Source organism: Alexandromys fortis, unplaced genomic scaffold, assembly GCF_014885135.2.
Source record: "Alexandromys fortis isolate MF-2015 unplaced genomic scaffold, M_Fortis_MF-2015_v1.1 scaffold_47, whole genome shotgun sequence".
In the NCBI taxonomy this organism is placed as follows: Eukaryota; Metazoa; Chordata; class Mammalia; order Rodentia; family Cricetidae; genus Alexandromys; species Alexandromys fortis.
Window position 1 is genome coordinate 10,962,887 of NW_026067957.1, and position 24,609 is coordinate 10,987,495.

A 24,609-nucleotide genomic window follows, 5' to 3' on the forward strand; every position below is an offset into this window, starting at 1 on the left:
AGTATTAAATTCAGCTTAGTTTGATTTTTTTTTAGAAAGTATTACGGATTATTTTCCTCATTTTCTTCTGTAAGATTTGGAGTCAAAATATTATTTTCCTCAATCTGTGTGTACAACGGACCTTTTAATTCAACACTGTTGAAGTAAATTAATAAAAATGGCATTGCTGTGTTCTAAGCTATGTTTCAGTGGTTGTATAAGATGACTATTGACGGCGTTAAAGAGCTGTCATTCATGGTAATGTTGGTCCTGCTCATCTCTCATTTTCTGTGAGAGTGGTCAAAAGAGCCACTTGGAAAAGGGCATAAAGTATGTAGGTCACTTCTGATAATGAAAACCAGCAAATGTGCGGAGGGACCCCTAACCTGTGCTCCCTTTAAATTGTGTGTTCACATGTTGAAAAGAAAAATGTCAGCAGCTTTGCTCTTTCTGAAGCTGCCCCACTGAGGTGGCCTGGTAGGACCTCGCACGGAGGCTCACTGCTGTTTCTTCTTGAAAGCAGTGAGCACTGTTCTTTCTGCCTTTGCGTTTGTGTATTTGACCACGTACAGAATAGTGTGGGCTTCTGCAGGAAAAGAAATGCTAACCCAACGTGAGCCCTGAAATACCACAGAACTTATTAGTACACTGTGCTTCAGAAAGATGAAGCTGTCTTAAGACAGAGGCCATTTACACTGAGTTCTGCCTTTCCTGTCTCCTTTACAAGTAGACAACGACTAAAACTCCAAACCCAACTTAGAAACATAAAATAGTGTAATAAGGCTAGAAATTGAAAAAGGACAAAAATTCAAAATCTTTTTGTACTTTACATTTTTCAGTTTCCAATTTTATAAAGTCAATTTCTTAACTTTCATCAAGTTTCTCAAGTTAATACATACAACAAACTCATGAGTTGCCCATTGATCTTACAGATACATTCAGACAGCTTGGTGAAAGTCATTACCAATTAGTTTCCAAGGATGGCATGTAAATTATTCCATTTAGTCCTTAGTAATCCTATTTTATAGCTGGATGTTATTTATTAATTAAGTCAACAAGTTTTATTGAACTGCACCCTTCCCAAAAGAAAAAATTCACTTGAGAATAGCAGTCTCATCCAGGGATGGGCAACGTGTACTGTAAACAACCAGGCTGCAAATACTACCTGGTTGTTTGTGTTATGAGCCTATGCCATCTCTGATTCAGCCTTGGCGCTCTTCTTTGGTAGACTGAAATGGACATGAACTATGGAAATATAGAACACACGTGTCCCTTATGGGCTGAGAATGGACGCAGCAGGGTATTATGAAAGAGCAGCTCGGGTACTTTACTTACCTCTCAGGCTTGGAATATGGCCTCTCCAAGCAGGTGGGAGCTATACCATTCTAGAAAGACCAGAATTTCTAAGGCTTGAGATATGAAAAGGCTTGGCTGAGGATTCAGAACACAGTTAGCAGGATCTGAGCCTGGTGTGTGACTTTAGAGTCATGAGGGGCTCCACACTGTGGGACATCCCGAACAGCTTAGAGAATCCTCTTCAGTTCAGGATAACTGGCCAAGATTCTACAGTGAAGAGCAGAGAATGCGCAAGATCCAGTCTCAAATTCCTCATATTCAAAACAAAACATACATCTTTCAATGATGTCAGGAAACTAAATATCTATCATAACTAAATGGTTAAAAGAGCAAGACTTTACTTCATGTCTTTTTGTAGTCATATCATATTGCATCCTATAACATATAATAGACAGGAGTCCAACTTTTAGCGATATACAAACCTGTTTCTAGTCGCATCCTTACACTTAGTAATATTACTTTCCAGTTCCAGTAGCTTAATAGATAGTATAGTATATTACACACACTAAAATAGGATAACTCCTGGGCAGATTATGCAGCCTCTCTGAACTTAATGAGCAGAGCGAGGATGAACTAATGGTAGCGAGCATGTCCTGGTGGTAAGATATGAAGCGATGTATCTGAGGGGCCTAGGATGCAAAGTGATCAATAAATGCACACGTTTGCTCCTCCCATTATGACTCATGTCCTCTAAGCCACTCTTTCTCACAGCCATCGTGATTCCCATCTAAAGAGCTCCTGTGCTGTGTAACGTATGAAAGAAAAGTTGCTGGGTCGTCACTCTAAGGGAGCTCCACCATAAAAGAATGTGGGGGGGGGGTGGTAGAGAGTAGAGCAAGAGCACAAGGGGCTCCCCTGCTGAGAGCTGTTAGCCAGCCATCCAGAGCAATGTGGCTGCAGACAGTATGGTCTGTGGGCAGCGAAGGAAGAGCACACAAGCCGCGCACAATTCAGGTCTTATGACCAGGGTGGGTGGAAGTCGTTTCCTAAACCCTGTGCATGTGATAACACAATTTTCAAGTGTGTGCTGCTGGCTGAATGGTTTTTAAAACACTTTTCACCATTTTTATCACTTCTGCCTTCAAGCTTATGGTAACCTAGTTTTCAGTCTCTCCCTCTTCATTTTTCCTCTTTTGAGCCTTTGATTCTCACTGATTAGGCAGCCATATAGTCTTGGTCTTTTTCATATGTCACACATTTCGAATTTAGTGCTTGAAACAATTGGAATTTTAATTAGTTTTTATATGACTCACTTTTACAAACAAATATAATTAGAAATTTGTCCCATCAGGAAGAACAATGTATAGAAATGCTGAATGCTAAGTAAGCCTAAACTTATTTGTTCATATTTTTTGTACTGAATTTTTTAGATTTCCTACTTTGAAAGGGTTAAAATAAATAAATTCCAATACTTTTATGCAACGTGTTATTAAAAGACATCTAAATACATGAATAACTACAAGAGGGAAGTATTTGCACATAGCACATCTAGGGCCTAAAATAGTAAGTTTGTATATATATTTAAATGCCTCAAGTTTCATTTGCTTCCTTTGGATCTGGTGCTTTGATTTTTGCCATCAAAGAACATTCCACATAATTATCAGTGCAATAACTTGAATCCATATGAAAGACAGTCAGTATCATTCCCCTTTAATAAGAAAGGAGAATCCTCTTAAGAAGTAAAATGACTCAGGGTTCTTAAATTTTCTAGCATCCTTTCTTCTTGGACTTCTAGCTGTTTCTTTCCTGACCCATGCTACATGCGGTGAGTTGGGGAAGGCCTGCAGAAGTGTACTCAATGTAGATGCTGCATCTGGTCATGTGTACAAAATGACTTTTTTTTCCAGCTAAATTTGGTATATTTTGCACTGGACTGAACAATAAAAATTATGACAGTTCCCTAAGGTGACAAAAAAAAGGAAAGAAGGAAAGAAGAAAACAAAACAAAAAAGGTAACGCCAGCCTTTAACTATTTTCTGTTCTTAAAAATTTAGCTCAAGTTTCACTGGAACTTTTAGTGTGACTTCACTTTGAGATGGTATTCAGAATATGAACAAAGAAACCAAAAAGGGCTGGCTACAATTCAAAATTTGGAGATTATATCTATTTTCCTAAATAAAGCTTGTTGAAATTGTGGTAGATTCACTCTTCAAATGTAGAGAACCACATAGTTGAGAAATGTAAACTGATTGCTTTGGCAAAGGTTCTTAGTGACTTCTATAGTCTGTCTTGGAGAGTAGAGGTGACAGTCTACTCTCATTGTAAACGCATTTCCTCCCATGTCACCAGAAACAACATTTTCATCCTTGCCAGTGTTAGCTGAGACTGTGCAACTGAGATCCTCTTCTTCAATGAGGGCTCTTCACCCTGCTCAGAGCTTGTGAATAGGAGGGTCAATGAAAAGAAAATCTTGATTTTTTTTTGTCTCAGGCCAAGTAAGTTTGTATATGCCTCATAAGGATGATTATTTTCCTTTTTTCCTTAATAAAATATTTTAGCAGATCATAATCTTCCCTGAACTTGTATAAAAATTATGCTGAGGTCACTCTGTATAAAAGAAATGAGGGCACATCATGGCTGTGGTAAGAAAGGTATTGATCAGATCCGAGTTTAGGCTACACTGAGGCAGACTGGAAATATCTACGGGATAGTTCCCCTATGCATCCTTATTCTTTCGCTAGTTAATCTCAGAATAATGAAGGAAACAAATCTTTTATTAGATTTGTTTATTAGATTGTCCCAATTGTTGTCCATACTTCCTTAAATTTTGTAGAAAATCCAAGAGAGGCTAAATTCTCAACTGGAAAATGATCTCCATGGGAGAAATAAGTGCTTTCTCTACCTGCCAGGGTTGTTCATTGTCTCATTTCTAGTTTCTGCCTCTGACATCATTTCTCTTCAGAGGGAAACATCTTAGAAGTTGTAAAGCTGATTTAGTGCACCTCAGATACTCCAAGGTTTTTGTAGAAGGCGGCAATGAGTGGCCTGTTGGTCTCTGCAAACACGTGCTCACACCGTTTCTTTTTCAAGTCACCTCGTGCTTAGCACATGCACACACCAAATACGAAGTAGTTTTACTGAGAAACCAACACTAGGAAAACGGACATTGCAAACAGACCCCATAAACTAAGGAAGCTCTTCTGAACTGTGAATTAAAAAGAAACATTGGTAAACATTTAAAAAACTCGGTTTAGCTGCATAATTTATTCATTTAAAATGCAATTCTTTCAGCCTTTTGGTAAGAACATTATTCTAAAGTTTATAACCCATTGTACTTTTTGAAAAATATTTATAAGCTATTGTTTTTTTCCAAAAGTAATGGCTACAGCAAAAAATAAAATAAATAACAAAATTAAACGGAAGATTAAAAATTCCCCATTTGTAGTGTGTATTTGTGTTGCTCTTGAAATATGTTAGACCATCTAATGGGAATAAGAAAAACCAATTTAGATGTTTGGAAATTCGACTTTTAATTTTAATTTGGAACAGTTTAGCATAAGAAATCACTAACATTTAAATAACATTTCAACAAATGTAAGTGTTTGGAAACTACAGCTGAGGCAGCCTCCTGCCTTCTGTGTTGCAGGGATTGGTTTGGAAGGCCCTCAGGGAGAAAATATTGGACTTGGGAGGTAAAACTGAAGCCATTGTGGGAAGGAAGAAGTTACTCTCTTCCTGTTATGACAGGAAAGCATAGACAAATGTGCTTCCTGAGTTTGCTCAGCAGGGAATGAAGGAGTCTGTGACCTTTAACTTACGCACATTTAGGCTCTGTTGAACTAGTAAACATGCTTTTGTGCCCCTTCCCCCAATATTAATCGGGATTATTTGATTTTTCTCCACTTCAAATTATGTCTCTTCGAAAGACGAAGGACAACGCAGCAGCCTGTAACTGCTGCTGGAGAGGTCCTTACTAAAGGTCAGCTCTTTAAGGACTGTTCGGACCTAGACAGCACATGTCTAAAGTACTGAATGATAGTATTCTTTTCTACAATGTAGAGCATTGCTATACCTTGCAATTGGCCACTCTTTTAAGCCCTGACAAATTGAATGATTGATACTGCCTTCCCTTTCCTTAAATAAACAAATGTATCAGAAGTCCACAGAAACAACTTTTAAAGCATACGGTCTTCAATGGGCACATGGTTATTTGTGATATAATCTATTTATTATCAGCCCACAAAATACCAATGCAAAAGATTTAAATTTTTATCTTGAGATCGTGGGTGTTGACTTAGGATAAGGGTCTGGTAGAGTCCTCTATTCTGTACACTGAGCCCTGTATTTTAATTGGTTTATTGTGTTGGGGAGGTTAGGGACCACTGCGTAAAAATCCTGTGGAAATGCTGGTGTCTTTCACTGAAACAGGCTCAGTTTGCTGGAGGCTAAGGAGGACAATGGTCTCCTTTGCAACAGAACACACTGCTGTCTCATCATCGCAAGTGGTGCTGGAGGGTTGGAAGCACATGGTAGCAGTCTGCTTAAAAGAAGCCCTCGCTGCTCTTTAAAGAGCCTTTCATTAGGATGGCAGACCCCGGCATTGTATAAAGGGGCGCTTGTCTAGAGCACAAGTCTGCGATGGCATTGCTTCCTCCCACTGAGAGTAATCATCAGGCCTAGAGCTCGGAGCCCTTCTAATGACAGACTGAATTAAACAAAATAAAACTAAAGAGGAGTACTCAGAACAGTTGTGCCATTACTTACTGACAGGAGCAAGGGAGGGCAAAATGGAGCATTTAGAAGGCCGTTTCCCTTTTTTCAATTAGAGATTGTCGTTACAGACTCTCGACTCCATCCCTAACCCGTTAAACACATGGGAAGACCCGGTGGCTCATGGATTATTACAGAGCACATTGTCTCTATGAACTGCTCCTCTTGTCACTCATGACTCATTCATCTCCCTAAACTTAGGAAAGTGGAGACTATCTTGGTACAGATGAGGGATGAAATGGCTGCAATACGTCCATATAGAGAAGTTATATTAATAATTTGGAATATGGGAAAATGTAAAAACATTAAAAATAGAGTTAATCAGGTATTTCCTAATGTATTCTAAAATAAACAACAATTACTTTATTACTTTACGAGTTAAAAATCTGATTGCAGGAATGATTTGTGCAGCGGTAGAATGCTTACCCATTCAAAGAAAGCTCTCGTTTTGATGCATTCACTGGGAAAAAGAAGGCAGGAAGGAAAGGAGGAAAGAAAGAAGGAAGGAAGGAAGGAAGGGAGGGAGGGAGGGAGGGAGGGAGGGAGGGAGGGAGAAAGGAAGGAAAAAGAATGGACGAAAGGAAGGAAAGAAAGAATGGAGGGGAGAAAAAGAAGTTGGGAAGAGGGAACGAGTGGAGGAGGGTGGGTGGGAAGGAGGGTGGATGGGTTAAGATTGACTTCATTCATTGAATAAAAAATAGTTTCATCAGGATTAGGCTTCAAGTACTGTGATTTCAGAATTGTACAACTGTGATTAGTGTTGCATCCCTTTGTGATAGTCTTAAACTCAAGGTTTGGGCCTCCAAAATTCTTAGGTGTGTGGTAGTTATTGTTTGCAAGGTTCTGTCTCTTTCATTCCTTCAGAACTTTTTCCAGTAAGGCACAAGGATTTCCTTTGTTAACACAAAACTGAGTTCTTCGGCGATGTCTCAGAATGTCAAGGGATGAGGGACAAGTGCATGGAAGGCAAAGATCACACGGTATGGTTTCCAAGGTACCATCTACCAAGCTCATTTCCCTGTCATGGGGGAAAATACACAGACCAGTCCTCCGCTTTTAAAACTTGGTATTTAAACTGCCTGTGTAGCAATGTCTATGTGGAAACCAGAGTTCCATTATTTTTATTTTAGCTGTGAGCAGAGATATATTTGCTGCCAGCCAAAGTACTTCCCATTTTGGGAAACTGAAACATCTATAAATATAGAAATAGTATGTGCCTACTCATGCTTGTATGTGGTTCTCACCAGCTTTCGTGGGAATGGCTTGAGTGTCTAATAGCAGCCATGGCTACAGGACCACACAAAGGCATTTCTGGTTTATTGGTGGAACCAGAAGCCACTGTTTCTCAGTTTAATATTGGTAGCATTATTTTATTTATTTTAACTTAGGAAACTACCTTTCTATGCATATGCTCTTTGTGAGAGTTCTGTTCTCAGGAGAGTGTCTGATGATCATTAAAAACAATAAAAGTTGTGCATTTACACACTCTGCTGACACTCAGCTGAGTCTAGGCCATGGGAGCTCCTGCCTAGAAGAGGAAAAGATGATGAGAAACACACACTGTGTATGGAAAGGCATCATTGCCAGCTTATCCAGGGACTAGGTGTATTGCTTTACCTAAGGCCACTATATGTACAGAATCCACCTGAGAAAGGGAGGTAATAAGCTGCCTAGTACAGCCTACTGGAGATACTATTAAATGTTGTCAAACAGCCTTTGACCATTTTTTAAAAAAATTCAGCAATGCCAATGTTCTTGTCTAAAGCAATTACATGTTATAGACTATGCTCCAATTTCATCAACAAACTGAAACAGAATATAACGCCATTCGGGTTTTCTACTTGGTTCAATTTCAGGGAATGTATATTTTCACTGTAAGTTAGAATGACAAAAGCATAGAACTATGTGAACGTGTCCCCTGTTGGCTTACTTTTAATTTACTCTGAGTGTATATGAGAGTTTATTTTAAAAACTTCATCTTATAAAGAATACATGAACAGTTCCTCTATGCATCTAGCCATTCATCCAATAAATATTAGTTATTATTTTTGTACTTTAAATTACAATGATGAATGGAAGATGTCTCCATCTATCAAGGAAAACATGCAGCAGTTGAGACACACTAAACATAAGTGAATAGAGGTAGCAAAAGCGGATGGATCCTAATCACAAAATCCCAGTGACGTATTACTTCTTGGTTTATGGAAGTTATAAGTGATGATTATGATGAACTGATAAGCTTCAGTTTCGAAAGTGTAAGGGCTACAGAGGGTGAAACTACAACAGAGGGTACTTGTTTTGAACATTATTACAAATCACTCATAGTGTTCTCTACACTAAAGTCGACACCTCCTAGGCATAGGGTTTGAAGACGTGAAATTTGCAGAAGGGTTATAGATCAGGTTCTTGGGGAGCCTGGAAACACATTGTTTGGACATCAACATCAAGCTGTACTAGAACAAGACCAAGAATGAGAGCATTAAGTTGAGCACCACTCTTCTCTCTCATTACTGCCCATTCTCTTGAGTGGGTGATATCTAGCAGTTCTTTCCTTCCTAGAACAAGACAAGATGCACCTGCTTCATCATCTGGGCACGGAACTTCTGGCCTGGGAAAATGTTCAGCATTTGGCTTCTGGCATTCTGAAATATCTGTAGCAAAAATCTTCAATGTCTTTCCCCCCAGAACTAGTTGCAGACCCTCACATCAACCTTTTCCTCATTCTATCAATGGCCTGATTTTTGTCAACATCTGCTAGAGTATAATTCATAGCACATGCTATGGTCACCAAAGATTACTCTAACAGGTCAGTAAAGATAATTTATTCCCACTATGGGAAGTTATAAACTTAGATCCTTTCCCAAAAGCCATCTATCATGTTTCTCAAAGCGATCATTTAAAAAAAAAAACTATGAATGAAAATTTCAGAATCACCTGTTTGATTCAGTTCATTTGTAACTCAACTTCTTAAAGTCTGTAGAAGCTCTGCCACGTATAGAGTTAGCTCTGCTTTCTGCATCTATGTTACATGCAGGTCTAATAATCAGGCCTTCCATTTTCACCTAAAGCCTTATTAAACATGGTTCCTAGGATAAGAAAGTGACTAGATTCCACAACTCTTTCTAGTGACTCCTTCATGCTTACTGTTCATTATTTAATTAATCTTTTCAGTATAATTCTTCAGCTAGACAGCAATTCTCAAATGCACAAATACATATTTATTAAAAGCCAGAACTCATCATTAGGTGCAATGAAAACCCTAGATCTTTCTCTGCATGTGTGGATAGGAGGAAATAAATACTTCTGTGCATGTATGTGCGTGCACATACTCTTGCATGGGAAGGCTCTAAGTCTGTTTTCTGTGTCTTCCTTAGTCCTCCCCACCTCATTTCCTAATACCAAGTCTCCCAATGAACCTGTAGCTCACTGATTGTTTAGGCTCTTTGGCCAGTAAGCTCACTGATTAGTTAGGCTCTCTGGCCAGTAAGCTCACTGATTGGTTAGGCTCTCTGACCAGTAAGCTCCAGGAACCCACCTGACTCTACACCCCTATCCCTGGCCACATCTGCCCTAGTGTGGGTGCTGGGAACCCACACTTGGGTCCTTATATTTGCACAGTGGGCAGTTTATGGACTGAGTCATCTTTCCCTATCTTTCAATCCTTTTATTTCTGTGTCTACGACCATAAATATAAACATCTATCTTCACACATTTTTTACCCTTCATGATGCATCATCAAGGCACAGAGTCAAAAACACTTTTCATTGAACTTTTCTTGAAGTATGGAGAATCTATACATATGTAGTCTGTTATGGGAATTCTCTGCTTTCCATAATATAAATTTCAAAATGCAAAAAAAGTCATAATTACTTTCTCTCAAGATTCGTGACAGTAACTTGTTAGAATATTTACATATTTATAAGTCCAGAATCATCTTATCTCTAAGAGGTTAAATTGCCAAAAGCCAAGTAAAGGAAGTATCTACTTTTAACGGAAAATTATACTGAGGCAGTCAACAGCATTTAAAATAGGGTATTTCTATTCTGTAATCTACTATTCAGCAACCACACACTGTAGCCACAAGTTAGTTGTGTGGAGGCAGCTCAGGGTGTTGGGAGCAGAAAAGCCAGCAAGAAGGACAAACCCATAAGCAATCAGCTCTATGGTGTTAGAATGCTTTGGAAAACAAAAACTCATACACATTATTGGAGGAACCAGTACATGATGGTACACACTTGTAATCACAAAATTTGGAAGGTTGAAATAAAAAGGATCAGTGCTAACACGGAGAGACTATGCCTCATCAATCAACTGATAAATACATATAACACTGGAAAACTCAACTGAGGAAAGAAAAATTTTTTATCTGAATATGGCATTGAAAGCAGCTTAGACATGATGATTTCAGCTAAACTTTGCAGTGTGCTCAGAGGCTGCCAGTGGCCATAAGCAAAGGGAGATGTCACAGCACTACTAGCAGTTTTAACCAATTACAACGTGAGAAATAATTTCAGGAGAGTAAACCTTATTTTGTAATTATCTCAATTGGTTTAATATCTGTCAGTTTGCTTTTCCACTCTGGAAAAATTTGACCTGAAAACAAAAGCTAAAGGAAACAGCTAGATAATAATGCCCCTCCAAATCATCAGGCATGAGAAGAAATAGAAATTTATTGTTCAAATGATGTATGGTGTTATTGAGGGAAAAAAATTCCCTTAAACATTGAAGCATTTGGTGATTTTTCTCCTCCAGCCATAGAAATGGCATGAACTAAAGGAATAGTGCTTTATGTAATAGAAATGATAACATCCAGCACAAATGTATGACATGGAGAGGACTAATTAATATTCAATAATTATTGTACCTCCTAAATTGGACATGTAGAAAAGTCTTCAGCAAAAACTGTCTCTGGCAAAATTTTCAAAATTTCTTTACAAGTGGATTATATAAAGCGGCAATATATTGCAGCAGATATATATATATACACATATATTACAATATACATACTGCAATATATATTACTCCTTTATTTCAGATTCCAATTTCAAATTCTCATTTCCCCTTAATAAAGTTGACTTAAAATATGTGATATCTGCTGGGCAGTGGTGGCGCACGCCTTTAATCTCAGCATTCAGGAGGCAGAGGCAGGCAGATCTCTGTGAGTTTGAGGCCAGCCTGGTCTACAAGAGCTAGTTCCAGGACAGGCTCCAAAAGCTACGGAGAAACCCTGTCTCGAAAATCCAAAAAAAAAAAAAAAAATGTGATATCTATATGTATGCTAGGACTTAAAACTTAGGGTTACTATAAAATCTAGTGTTGAAATATCTTCATAAATCATGATCATTGAATGTGGGGCTATTGAAAGATTCAATGGGAAAATAAAATTGCCAAAGCTTACAGTGTGGTTCTTCTTGTCATGCAAATGTATTTATTAAATCTCCTTAATTCTGAAAACTAGATGTTGAATGACAGTGCCCACTTAGATAATATTGCCTTTATTCTTCCCGATGCATCCCCATTGATGGAAACACTTGGAAAGAGCATCCTTTCTTAACTGCTGTAAAATCAGCATTCTGTATCACCTAAGGTCAAAATATGCTATTGAAATAGAAATATGGACTTGTCCCCATTACAAACTATTGTCAGGTTATGAAAAATGTAATCATTACAATGCATTATTATATTTAAGTATAAAAGCTCTGAATTGCAATCTTTGTCATTGAGTGGCATATTTTAAATGAAGAGTAATATCTCAGATCTCTTTGGAAAGCTTAATGCTTAAAAACAATTTTATCTAGCTATGAACAATGGGGAAAGGCATTATAAAATACATTTTGAGTATGCATGAAGAATATGAACATAATACAGAATTAAATTTAGAGCAACTAAGAGTAGATTTTGAAGATGTTTTCTTAACTACTTTAATACAGTCATCATTTCAAATTGCACTTTCAATGAAAAGAAGCTGCATGCACTAACTTTTTCTGACAGGTATTATTAAATTAGTATGCATTATCCAGCACCTATTTTGCTACACAAAAGCTGAGAAGCATCTGAGAGTAAACACAAATAGTGGTTTTAATGATATTTTTGTCCTAAATATACTATGGTATGATTTTTATAATATGCCAAATTCTGAGATTTGAGTACAACAGAAACCACACCATGTTGAGACATTCTATCTACACTGTGTGATCATGAAGTCTGATTAAAAGTGGTTCCATATATGTGAAACTGTTTTATATCATGCTTCTGTATCTAATACATTTTAGCCTATTTCATTGAATAAAACACAAATATGGAGTTAAATCCATGCCTAAAATTGCATCTTAAATAAATGTTAAAATATATTTTAATAGATCACTATAATTAATGATTATACTTACTTATCAATTTCAGTAGAAAAGTCTCCTGCCCATCCTAATGTCAGTCGTAACTTATCCAAATGAACGAGTATAAAATTTCCTTAAGTAATATAATAATCATTCTGGGCGGTGGTGGCACACGCCTTCAATGCCAGCACTCAGGAGGCAGAGCAGACAGATCTCTGTGAGTTTGAGGTTAGCCTGGTCTACAAGAGCTCATTCCAGGACAGACACCAAAGCTACAGAAACCTTGTCTTGAAAAAACAACAACAACAACAAAAACATAATATAATAATCAGATATGAAAATAGAATGCTAGGTTATTCTATAAGTTGTACATTAGAAAAATGATAAACAAAGAAATAGATGGTAAGGCATTGATAGTTACTGTGGAGCAAACTTGCCCAAGTTAAAATGTAGATAGCATCAAAGTAGAGATTGGCTTCCTTGTGTGGGCTGTGTTAGAGTGCTTTGTATTCCAAATAGTCAGCCAGCACAGTTAGCACAGCATGGTCCTGAGTTCTTCAGGAAGGACAACATTCTCAACCAGCTTCAGTCTAGAGGCTCTTCACAACACCAAGAAACAGATTTTCTCAGTTGTAAGTACTCTGTGCTTAGGATGAGATGAGACATTCGGAAGAAAGAGATGCTAGAGAGAATGCTGAAGCTGGGTTTTGCAGGTTTCAATAGTCCAGGGATGCTTTGACACTTCCACACTCATGAACATGCATTGGTCATCTGGAGACAAAGAGAAAAAGAAAGGGATTGGAACCTAGATTTGGGAGTTGTGAACAAATGGAAGTCAAAAGTGAGCTGACTTGTGCAAGACCCATTGTATTAAGAAAAAAAAGCCAAATTAACTGTCAGAGACTCCCAAAGTATGAAAAATCTAGTTCCAAAAAATTATATCTGCTTATCAAATAAATAATTAAGAAAACGAGCACGTGGCACTGTCAGCCATAGAACTGGAAGCGACTTGTCGCTTAAAGTTTCCTCGGTCTTGATACTCTACCCTGCCTACTTTCAAATCAAACTGTATGACTTTTCTTGGAAGTCTTTTCTAGGAATGATATGTTATATACTTGCTTGGAAACACTGGACCATATATGGATTTATGATATATGATATTTATGCCTTTGGGTGGGTTAGTAGGCAGGACAAGCTGAAGTTTAAAGAACACTGAAATGTCAGAGTGAAATACATGCTTTCAGATCCGATGGGATTGGCAAGTAAAATAACGTAGACAACTGGAAACAGGAGCTGTTGGAGACAATTCCTGAGGGAAAGGAGTGTCGGGTGAGGTTCTGCAGAATGGGATAAATTGAGGAGGCAGTGATTTTAAACGGGGACACATCAGCAGGGCAGGAAGCCAGACGCTAGGTGACGTGATAAGAACGTGAATGATGAAGTCGCCTGGGGGAAAAAAACAAGTGTAAACTTGACAAATATTTGTAGGGAAGGAATTATGGACTTGTTCACAAATTAGACTAGAAGAAGACAAGGTCAAAGACAAAGTTATCGACCTGAGAGAAAAAAAAAAGGAAGCAGAAGAAGGAATGACATTGAAATTCTGTGTATTTCCCAGGCACAGCTGAGGTTCTGCCTAGAAGTTACACCCACAAGCCTCCAAGTGTTCTCAATTAGGTGGCACAAGACTAAACAAATTTTATATGTGTGTTGTTTTCACATAAATCTAAAACACCAAGTTTATAATGTCATGCACAGTCTTCAAATGATTAAAAAACAAATCAACTTCTAGATTTATAATTGGGAAAACTGTTAAACATGCTGACGTTACAACCTTAAGATACTCAAAGAAACACAATTGTTTCTCCCATCATCTTCATTTCAACTCCCTGAGTTAAATCTTGTATCTTCAGTTTACCGTTCTCCCACTAGCTAAAAATCACACCTTTTTGAATTCTAGGCAGAAATCACTTTTAGATTATTTGCTTTGTCTTGGAACGTGTTAGCACCCAAGGATCTGGCAATTCTACACCATTGTTTTAAAAAAGAAAAAAAAAAGTGGTGTGAAAACATACAACACACACGCATAAGTGTTTTGCCTTTAAAAAATACTTTCTTCTTCCAGGTGACATTTACAAAGAGGAAATTTGGATTGATGAAGAAGGCTTACGAGCTGAGCGTGCTGTGTGACTGTGAGATCGCGCTGATCATCTTCAACAGCACCAACAAGCTGTTCCAGTACGCCAGCACCGACATGGACAAGGTGCTGCTCAAATACACAGAGTACAATGAGCCGCACGAGAGCCGGACGAACTCAGAAATCGTGGAGGTGAGCATGCGATTCTGCATAGCCTCGTGGTGTGGGCCTGGCCAGGCCCACGATCTTCTTTTCCTATGTTCCTACCCCTGTACAGAGTCTCAGGACGTTTCCCCCAGCTATACCGCACCACCCTGATTAACTCCTCCCAAAATGAAAGTTAAAGTGGCAACAGGATGAGTGAGCCACGTAGGATCTAGAAATCGGGTTCCAGGGTCAAATCAATGGGCTGCTCCTTTCATGAGTGAGCCGTATCCTCCACCGGTGTGTCTGAACACCAGAGTTGGGAACTGTGATCACATGATATGTCATCCAAATGATAAACTCTTGCATACTAACAATTTATTTTAAGTATGTAATAGTTTCCCTACAGAATCAAAGTATTTTTTCAAGTGAATGCGTTCCAACCGTATAATCTTTCCACACGTCACTTCTTTCTAACTCACTCTTTTAAAGGCTATCTCACTGAGAAAGTAAAAAACAACTATTAGAAAAAGGTTGTTTTTCACTGGGTCAGGTGGCTCTGGCGAGACAGAGGCAGGTGGATCTCTGTGAGTTAGAGGACAACCTGGTCTACAAAGCAAGTTCCAGGACTACCAGGATTTTTACACAGAGAAACCCTGTCTCTAATCCCCCCAAAATGGTTTCCCTCAAAATGATATCATTATAGCACTGAAAACTGTAAATATTTCTTTGCTTTAATTTGAAGTTTTCAAAAGCTTTGAATTTATTGGTTTTATTTTCACTTGGTAAATTGACCCAATAAGACCAAACACAATTTCAGTGGAAAAAGTTCAGTGAAACCTATGTTTGGTGTGTGGTGAAGATACTCTGTCCTTGTCGCTTTTCATTGACTAGTGATTTGAGCCATACACTTTCCTGAATCCTCAGATTTAAGATTGGTACTGAAAATTTCCTCCCTTTAGAAGAATTCTTTTTATACCTACATATAAACTGAAAAATGAAAACCAAACATAAAAGAACTGGTTAGTTGTGAAGCTCCAAGGGCTTCTGTGTATGTGAACTTCACACACAAAAGCCTGTCTCATACTACAACTATAACATGATATATTCCAAGATAGCAAACTGAGTTAAAATATGACATTGGACTTGATGTCCTTGGACTAGACAGCTCTTCAGATAATGTGGAGCAATAGAACTTTACTGGAGAGACGAGAAAAATATGTTGACTTTTAAATTCTGCTTTCGTGAGTTTATAATCTAGAAGATTCATATGCTGAGTTTTGCAGAGGAGTGTGCTGCATGACTTGGGTGACTTGCAGTTTGGCACCCCATATGATATTTTCATAGTGCTGTACGGAGGGACATCTGAGAGTTAGATTTCTATAAAGGCTGTGATATGAACAATGGGTCAAGAGTCTGAGATTTGCAGGATCACGCTATGTGGCAAGTTGGCTCTTTCTCCCGCTGAAGGTTTCTCGTCTTTAAAAAAAAAAAAAAAAAAAAAAAAACATGAAGGGGGCTGAGGATTGCAATTCAATGGTAGAGCATCTCCTAAATATGGGAGACTCTGGGTCTCATTTCCAGTGCTCCAGAAATAGTTTGAAAATCCTTTGCAACAATATAATTTCTGAAAGAACCATTCAAGACCGTAGTAAAGCTCTCATTTCATGGCCTTGTCTGAGATATAAGCAGATTAAAGCTCTGGATTGCTCTAAGCTTCTAACTCTCCAGCAAAATCAAGAGTCCGAGGCTCAGGATTTTGGGTGAATACAACATATAAATCTAACACATTATAAGCTTGTCCTGATGGGTTATCTCAGTAACATTTATTCTTCATGATTTGACCTTCCTATATTTTAGAAATGGCAGGAGGGGGAGAAGATTTTAAGGCAGAGTCTCTAACTGATAAAGTTTTATATCACTATCACATATACCACTTTTCACAACATAGAGCCTTGAAATCAGAACAGTTGAGAGAAGAAATTCAAGTGGAAAGTGTATATAACGTGTCCCCTCAAATAATTAAGTATGCCAGGTTTCAAACCTTTCTAGTAGCCATCACTTGGAGTGCAGTCGGAAGAAGTTTAGAACAGGTCTTACAGACTAAGACTCTGCCGTCAGAAGTCACGCTTAGAACAGGTCTAACACAAAGTTTACAGTGAAGATAGCTTACTACTCCTGGGTGAAATTTTGAATCCTATTTATTTTAATTTAATGGAATACATTTAACTGGGTAAGTCTAATGAGGAGCATAATACGTTCCATGAAGGGTCATTAGTTTTGCATTTCCCATTTGGACCATTACCTCTCGCCCTTAACCCTCTACAAACAGTTACTCCCAAGCAGGAAAGGTTGGGGAGAAAGAGAGAGAATAGAACGGTGTCTAACGTGGAGACTGAAGTGCAGATTCCTGGGCCACGCTCGAGCAGGGTTAGAGGGTCACAGGAAAGTGTGCGGTGCGTGGGTGTTGAAGAGATTTCTCCTTTTAGCAAAAAGCTCTGTGTAATTACCATGTCTTTGCTTGATAATTAGCATCACTGTTACAAAGGCACAGAGACACACAAAGGCTTAGCAGATAGACTGAGATAGTTTTTCCCCATTGTATCATAATGCAGCTTGAATATCTGTTTAGATACACTATATAAATATGCCAGATTTAGTAAATGTGTTAAAAATTGTAATCCATTGTTTAAAAAGGAAACAAAAACAGCTATTGTATTTAAAATACTTCCTTTGAAGAAAGTCCATTTTATTTGGCTCTGTAATACAAGAACTAAATATTTGTCCAAGTGCTGGCTTAAGAGGCTCTGAAGTTCAGGTAGTATGAAGAACAACTGCCCATTATCACTGGTCCCCTGATAGAAGAGACTCTGGAAGTTTCTCTTGGGCTGCATTCCTGAAGAAGTATTTGTTAAATACCTGAGAATGACTTGAAGAATACAGATCCTATAGGATTAGTGCCCAGCAAGGTGATGCCTGCATTCTGAACAAAATCAGGCAGGCATTCTTGTTAAAGATGGAAAACCTATATGCAGAAACTGGCTTGGGAACAATTAGAAGGCAAAGGAGCAATGCCCCAGAAATACCACATAAACTGCTGAAAGGAAAGTGTGTACTCACAGTTCAGCAGCACTACATGACAGCACATGCATCCTGCAGGAATATTGCAAGTGGTCCTTGGACTAATGGGGACCGCCATACCCATTTCAGGACTACTAAACATAACATGAAGCCAAAATGGGAGTGTAGTTAGCCCCAGTAGTCGGCCCACAAAGGGCCTCCTGTCATTCTGCTATTCTTTGGAAGGGTCATCCAGTCTGGGTCAAATGCCCAACTATTATGTGTAAAGAGGAGAAAAATGCAAGGTCCTTCACTGCTCCCTTGGGAATACAGAAATGAATACAACACCTATTAGATAAGAAACCCTAGCATCACAGCTGTGCCAGTAGAAGATATTGGCTTTTATTTTTAGTTGCAAGACTGATCAATGAGTCTCCCCTTCTCTTTCTCTCTCTCTCTCTCTCTCTCTCTCTCTCTCTCTCTCTGTGTGTGTGTGTGTGTGTGTGTGTGTGAGAGAGAGAGAGAGAGAGAGAGAGAGAGAGAGAGACAGACAGACAGACAGACAGACAGACAGAGACAGAGAGAGATGGAAGTAGGGAGGAGAACTTAGCTAAAGGTTTATTTTCTGTCACCTGAGTCCTGCTTGGCTTTAAAGACATTGTTGCATTAAAGTCTTTCTTTGCCCACTAAGTGCAGTAATGGCTAAGGCCTAAATTAGGACTTGCAAGGCCTTAAAATAGCTTTTAACCTTTGCTGCCTCTCAGTACTGCTGGAAGGTTATACCCAGTCTTTAACTGCTCTTGCAGAGTTGGCTAGATATTGCTGAGTTCAATTTCTGTTGAAGAACAATTGCAGGAAAAGGTAAACCTGAACCTCTTTACAGATCAGTATTACAGAATTGGAAGTTGGGTGCAAGATACAAAAACTACCTGTTTACTTGACCCTCTACCATAGCCAAACCAATATAATTCATAATTACAGAATATAGATCTATTAGCTTCCATGTACCCTAACTTATATTACACAAGAGCACTTAGCAGAAAGCTCACTCACGGACTTGTTCGGTAGTTTCTGGATTACCATTTCTTCAATCATTCACCCAGCAAAGATTTGCCAAATTCCTGCTGTGTACCACGTGCCAGGGAATGCCTGAAGTGCAAATATAACCAAAGCAACTTGAGAACTCGTTCTTAAAGTGGCTCACAAAGCCATGTGGCCCTGTCATTGCCCTTCTGTCTTTGCTTGTCGCCCAGCTGACCTCGTCCTGACACGTTGCATCCTGTGCTTCAGACACACAACACATATTCCCCCCACACAACCTCTCTATACTCTTATTTGCTTCTTCATCATGGTTTTGTACTAGGTCTTTGACTTTTACTTATCCTTACATTAAGTAAAATCCCAAATTGTGAGCCATTAGAGGTTACCCTTGTATTAAGTGCTTTCCTCATAGCCTAGTCATCTTGTGCTCTGTCTTCCACCTCCACCTCAGAGAGCTATTGAGATGATTACCTACTTAATGCTTACACACTAGATTTGAAACTTGTTGAGGGACAGGGACTGAGCATCAGCACCAGCATTCATAAGGTTTGAAGAGCAGTAGGTGCTCAGAATGCGTTTAATAGCATAAGCAGACAGGAAATAAACACACATTACCCAGTCATTGCCAGAGAATAATATTACTCACTTAAATTTTAAAAACAATATTTTCATATCCCAGTGAAATGGCTTAAGACAGAGAGAATTAGTCACAATTAGTCACAAATGCAGGGAACAACTGACCATAGAGTACCAAGCCCCAACTGATAACATCTACAACAAAACCAACCCCTTAGGGGACATCACAGAAGACGAAGATGGTTAGAGTCAGAAGACGAAGACATCTGTTATGAGCTTGTGTCCTCTATATGTGACAGGGAAGCTGACCCCATGAAATCGCAATACTACAGTTGCTTAAATAAGACCTGAAGAGTGTCAGTGATTGACATGTCAAAAGAAATGGGGGAAATGGCACAAAGCCCAGCCCATAGGTGAAGAGCAATCCACAATTAATGACTTTTGAAAGAGGGAGAATCAGTCCTCCTGAAGAATTAGCCCTCAAGTGTGTTATTCAATATGAAATGGTCAGCTCTAAAAATGTATACATACAAGTCACAAGAGATGAGCTCAGTAGGCTGTATTTCTGTGTTTATTCATACATGTGTGTATGTGTATGTAACAATAATTGAAGGAAGAGATGCCATAAATTTTATAAGGGGAGTGACATAGGATGAGTTGGAGGGAGGAAAAGAATAATATAAATACAGTACTCAAATATTTCTAAGTCTTTTTTAAAAAACCACTATCTAGCTCCGTCACCCCACTCTGTCAACCACTAGGCACATGGGGCTCTTCACGTTAAGTGAAACAAAGCTCACTGAATTTTATGATTCATTTCCTCAACAGCAGTAGCCACATCTCTGTGCTCTGTGGCCATATGTGGGCCAGTGGCTACTGCATTGAGCAGGGAAGATCCTGACCCGTTGGTTATCACAAAAGGTCAGTGAAACCACACTGGTCTGTAGTGAAATATAAAGACGGACTCTTTTAACTTGCTGTACCCTCCAACACCAGGATGGATTCTTCAATTTCTCATAATCTTATCCTTCAACATGAAGCGTGAGGGGTGCATTTCAGGAGTGCAAGTGATGTAGAGTTCCAGCACTGTAGCTTTAGAATGCAGAGTGCAGCGTTCTCCTACAAAAGACACCGGTCTAAAGCTCAGTACTTGGTAAAACTAGACACACATCTTACCTCAGGCCAGTAACCACAGTCAATCAGTAACCTCACTGATTCGTCTGATTAGGAAATACCCGAGAGTGGTCTAGACTGTAGGGGAGCGCCAACCATGTGGTTGGGGTTGTGGTGCGGGGTTATTCTTTAGCTTTAGCTTGAAGATGCTTAATGGGGAGGTGGAAGATATTTTATGTTACCATTTTAAATTTGCTTCAAGCAACATTGGACTACTGCTTAACTTTGTACTTAGCAATTTCCATAGAATAAGTCCTCTTTATGAATAAATACAAAGAACTATTCTTTATTTACATTACAAATATTTCCTAGATTTATGACAAAACATATTTGAAATAGTTCATGTAGCTAATGACTCAAGAAACCTCTGCTGCAGTGTGGAAAATCAAGTGTAGACTTGTTTTCAATAGATTACTTCAATTAACAAAATATTAGCATATCCCATAAATATTTAAACCTTTTGTGTTGAATTTCCCAAGGACACAGAGATAAACTGAATTTTCTAAGAATTTTTATTGTATTTTAACTTGTGTGTGTGTCTTTAAAGACTTTACTAAGACCTGAAAATTATATCTGTGTTTGTCCTACCTAATAAGAGAGACTACAATTTCAGATGGACTCTCATTTCTCATAAGTATACTACAATGGTTTCTGTTTGTTTGTTTGGCTGGTTGGTTGGTTGGCTTGTTAGTTGGTTAGTTAGTCAGTTGGTTGGTTGGTTGGTTGGTTGGTTGGTTGGTTGGTTGGTTGGTTTTTCAAGACAGGGTTTCTCTATGTATCCCTGGCTCTCCTAGAACTCACTCTGTAGACCAGGCTGGCTTTAAACTGACAGAGTTTCTTCTTCCCGAGTGCTGGGATTAAAGGTGTGCACCACCATCCCATGGCTGACTACAATGATTTTTATCTGAAAAGCCACTCCTTTTTAGAAAACATTGCTTTTGTTTCATTTGCATATGTTTTATGAACATAAAAATCTGCATTGCATCTCATTTATTAGGAAAATAATTTTTTAACAGAAGTGTGCATGTTAGATTGTTTCACGTCTGTGCATGAGGCAGCAAGACTGAGTTTCCTCTGATCTCTTAACTTCACATCTCTGTTGGCTTTACAGCCTCAGTACTGGCAGCCATCAGAGAATCAAGAATAGTCAGAGCAGAAAGCATGGTGCGTTTGAATGCACAGCCTTTGCCAAAACGAACTTCATCAGTATTAGCCAGTACTATTTTGTCATTGGGACTCTTTCAACAGAACTTCCTTGAACTGTGGCAAAGCAAAGCCCTCATATCGGTTTTTTTCTCTTAATATCTATACTCAAAGTGGGTGGACACTTAGCCCTGATCAGGATCACCCATTTTTGGGTGATATTCACACAGTTTATAGCATGTAGGATCTGATAGTTGTGACCTCTTTGAATCAAGGAGAGTGTGCTAGCTGTTGGTAACAGGCAAATAATGCTGCATTACTTTATAAGTTATAAAAGTGTCAAATAAAATAACAAAAGGTGGAACAAATTTGTTACCCAATCAAAAGTAAAGTATTTGGAATAATTCTCATTCTGACTAAAATCAGGAAAAAAGACAATGGCTCCTCTCATAATGGAAAAGTTTGTTATTCTAATACATGGATTATGTCACTGGAGAGTTTTGGTGTTTTGTTTTGTTTTAATTTGTTTTTTAAAATTACAACTAGTTTTCCTCTGACTAAGGGCTATGACAATAGCACACCATAGGAGATCTGTGTACATCAACTTCTGATGATCATTGTAGTATAATGGAGTGTATAAAGACTTTCTGTTTATGTTTGATCTGCTCTAATAATAAAAGTGACTTCTTTAAGTGAGCTAGAGAAAATAAAAGTTGTTGTTCCATCAGAGAACCGAATGTGGGCTGGGAAGATAACCCACTCAGCAGAATGTTTGTTGTACAAGAACGCATACCTGAGTTCGATTTCTAGCACCCACTTAAATCCCCACCTTGGAGAGGATCCCTAGAGCTTCCTTGCAGAACAAACCCAAATCTCAGCTTAAAACCTTGTTCCCAAAACAAGCTGAAACTTGGGAAACAGCAGTCAAATTTTATTTGTATTCTTCACATGTAAATTGTGCATGTGTGCCCTACTTATAGACATGCCCTCATTGACAAAACATAAACCCACTTAGATGCATACTAAAACTTAAAAGATATAGGAGACCTGGGAGAAATTCTGGTTCTAGCTCTGGCAAGAAAAACAAAATGGCCTCTAGGCCCAGGTCCACTGATTACTAGAGAAGAATAAATTTCAGGGACTTCATCTGGCTTTAGCAAGAAGGATCAATGGTTCAATTTGCCTCTGGTTCAGTCTTGCATAACTGGCAGTGTCTTTCAAAAATGTTGGTTTCAGTGTTTGGAATGGGTCTGCGTGTGACACTGGACTGTGTATTTTTAACATGCTTCCCGTTGATGCTGATCTTTGTAAACACTGGCTTCTGAATTTTAACTGTACATCATTTCTTCTTTGTAGTGTTAGTGGTCAGGGTCATGCTATACCAAAGAATCTCAGCAGAGTGTCAGTAATATTTCTTTAAACTGATAGTCAACAAAACTAATTCTTCAAGCAAGAGAGTTGGCTTTTCTAGGCAGTGCCATTGTAGATGCCCACTATGCCTCAGCAGAAAAACCACACTTAGGGCAAGCGGGGCATTTAGGCATTGCCCTATGTCCCCTTCCTCACTGAGCAGGCATTTGGTTGTGGCTTCTTAGAGCAGATGAAGAGGTTCCTTGGTCCAAGCCCAAACTAGTTGGGGAAATGTAATGTGACTGGTTGGGGTGTTTTAGGAGGGCAGGTTACATCTCCACCTCTCCCACTGCTTTCTTTTTTTTTTTTTTTTTTTTTTTGGTTTTTCGAGACAGGGTTTCTCTGTGGCTTTGGAGCCTGTCCTGGAACTAGCTCTGTAGACCAGGCTGGTCTCGAACTCACAGAGATCCGCCTGCCTCTGCCTCCCAAGTGCTGGGATTAAAGGCGTGAGCCACCACCGCCCTGGTCCTTGTGGTTGTAAGAATCCTTAGGACAGTCTGGAAAAGATAATGAAACCCAATCATTAAAAGAACTGTAGTTTTCCCAAAGAATCAATAAAAATCATGTTAAAAAAGAACTGTAATTACATTGGTGGCACATGCACACACCACAGAGAGATGGGCAGCCCATGCTATCAGAAACACTGTATCTTACCAGTAGCTTCCTATTTGCCACATTTTTCAGTTACACCTCACTGGCGTTCCCAGCGTGTTTCATGTTACCCTGAAATTCAGCCACTTCAGAGGGACTGAAGAAGGAAAAGAAACTTTCTGTCAATTATCTCTAAAGGTCATAGAGTTAATGACTAACTGGGAGGTTAATTAGATTCTGAAAGCCTCTTCATATCAATTAAATCTCTTATCTTTATGTTTTAGTAAATAGACTCGGTGACTACTTGGGGCTACTGCTCTAAGGGAGGAAGCATTATAAACAGTAACTATAAATGAGTGTTTGTTTATTCTCATAAAAAATTACTACCAAAGACTAGCTATATGAGTTAATAATGGTAACTCCTCAATTTCTGAATTATGTGCCATATTTGTCAAAACAATGTGCAAATCTCTCTTTATTTGGAAACAAATGCCATGCCTATAATAGCAAGAAGACCATTTCATGGAGAGGAAAACTGAGGTTATAGTGACCCTAGGAATAGCTACTAACTGAAAACCAATCCATGTTACTCTTTTAGTCTCTGAAACACAATGTATCTCAAACTTGCTATATGTGGTTTGTTTTTATTTTATTTTGTGTGTGTATTGATGATGATGATGATGAAAGAGTCCAACCCCTGAATCTTGGTTTTTCTGGAAAAGTACCCTCCTACTGGAGGAGGATGGGCCTGGAGAGATGGCTCAGTAGCAAAGAACACTGCCTACTCTTCCAAAGGTCCTGAGTTCAATTCCCAGAAACAACATGGTGGTTCACCATTATCTGTAATGAGATCTGGCGCCCTCTTGAGGAAGAGACCTGGTCAGTTGTCTTCATCAACTTAACATGATGAAACCCAATATGGACAAGTTTAACTGAGTTGCCATATACGAGCTGCCC

The 24,609-nt window shown here is 38.7% G+C and overlaps 1 protein-coding gene across 11 annotated transcripts in view; it reads left to right on the forward strand.

Annotated features, from left to right (window-relative positions):
• Mef2c (myocyte enhancer factor 2C) overlaps positions 1–24,609 on the forward strand; it is a 147,729-nt gene that overhangs the window by 56,583 nt on the left and 66,537 nt on the right. For all 11 annotated transcript variants that reach the window (XM_050152406.1, XM_050152409.1, XM_050152413.1 and 8 more), the window contains exon 3: positions 14,503–14,706. In XM_050152406.1, coding sequence (XP_050008363.1) covers positions 14,503–14,706 — 204 coding nt within the window. The remainder of the gene's footprint in view (positions 1–14,502; positions 14,707–24,609) is intronic.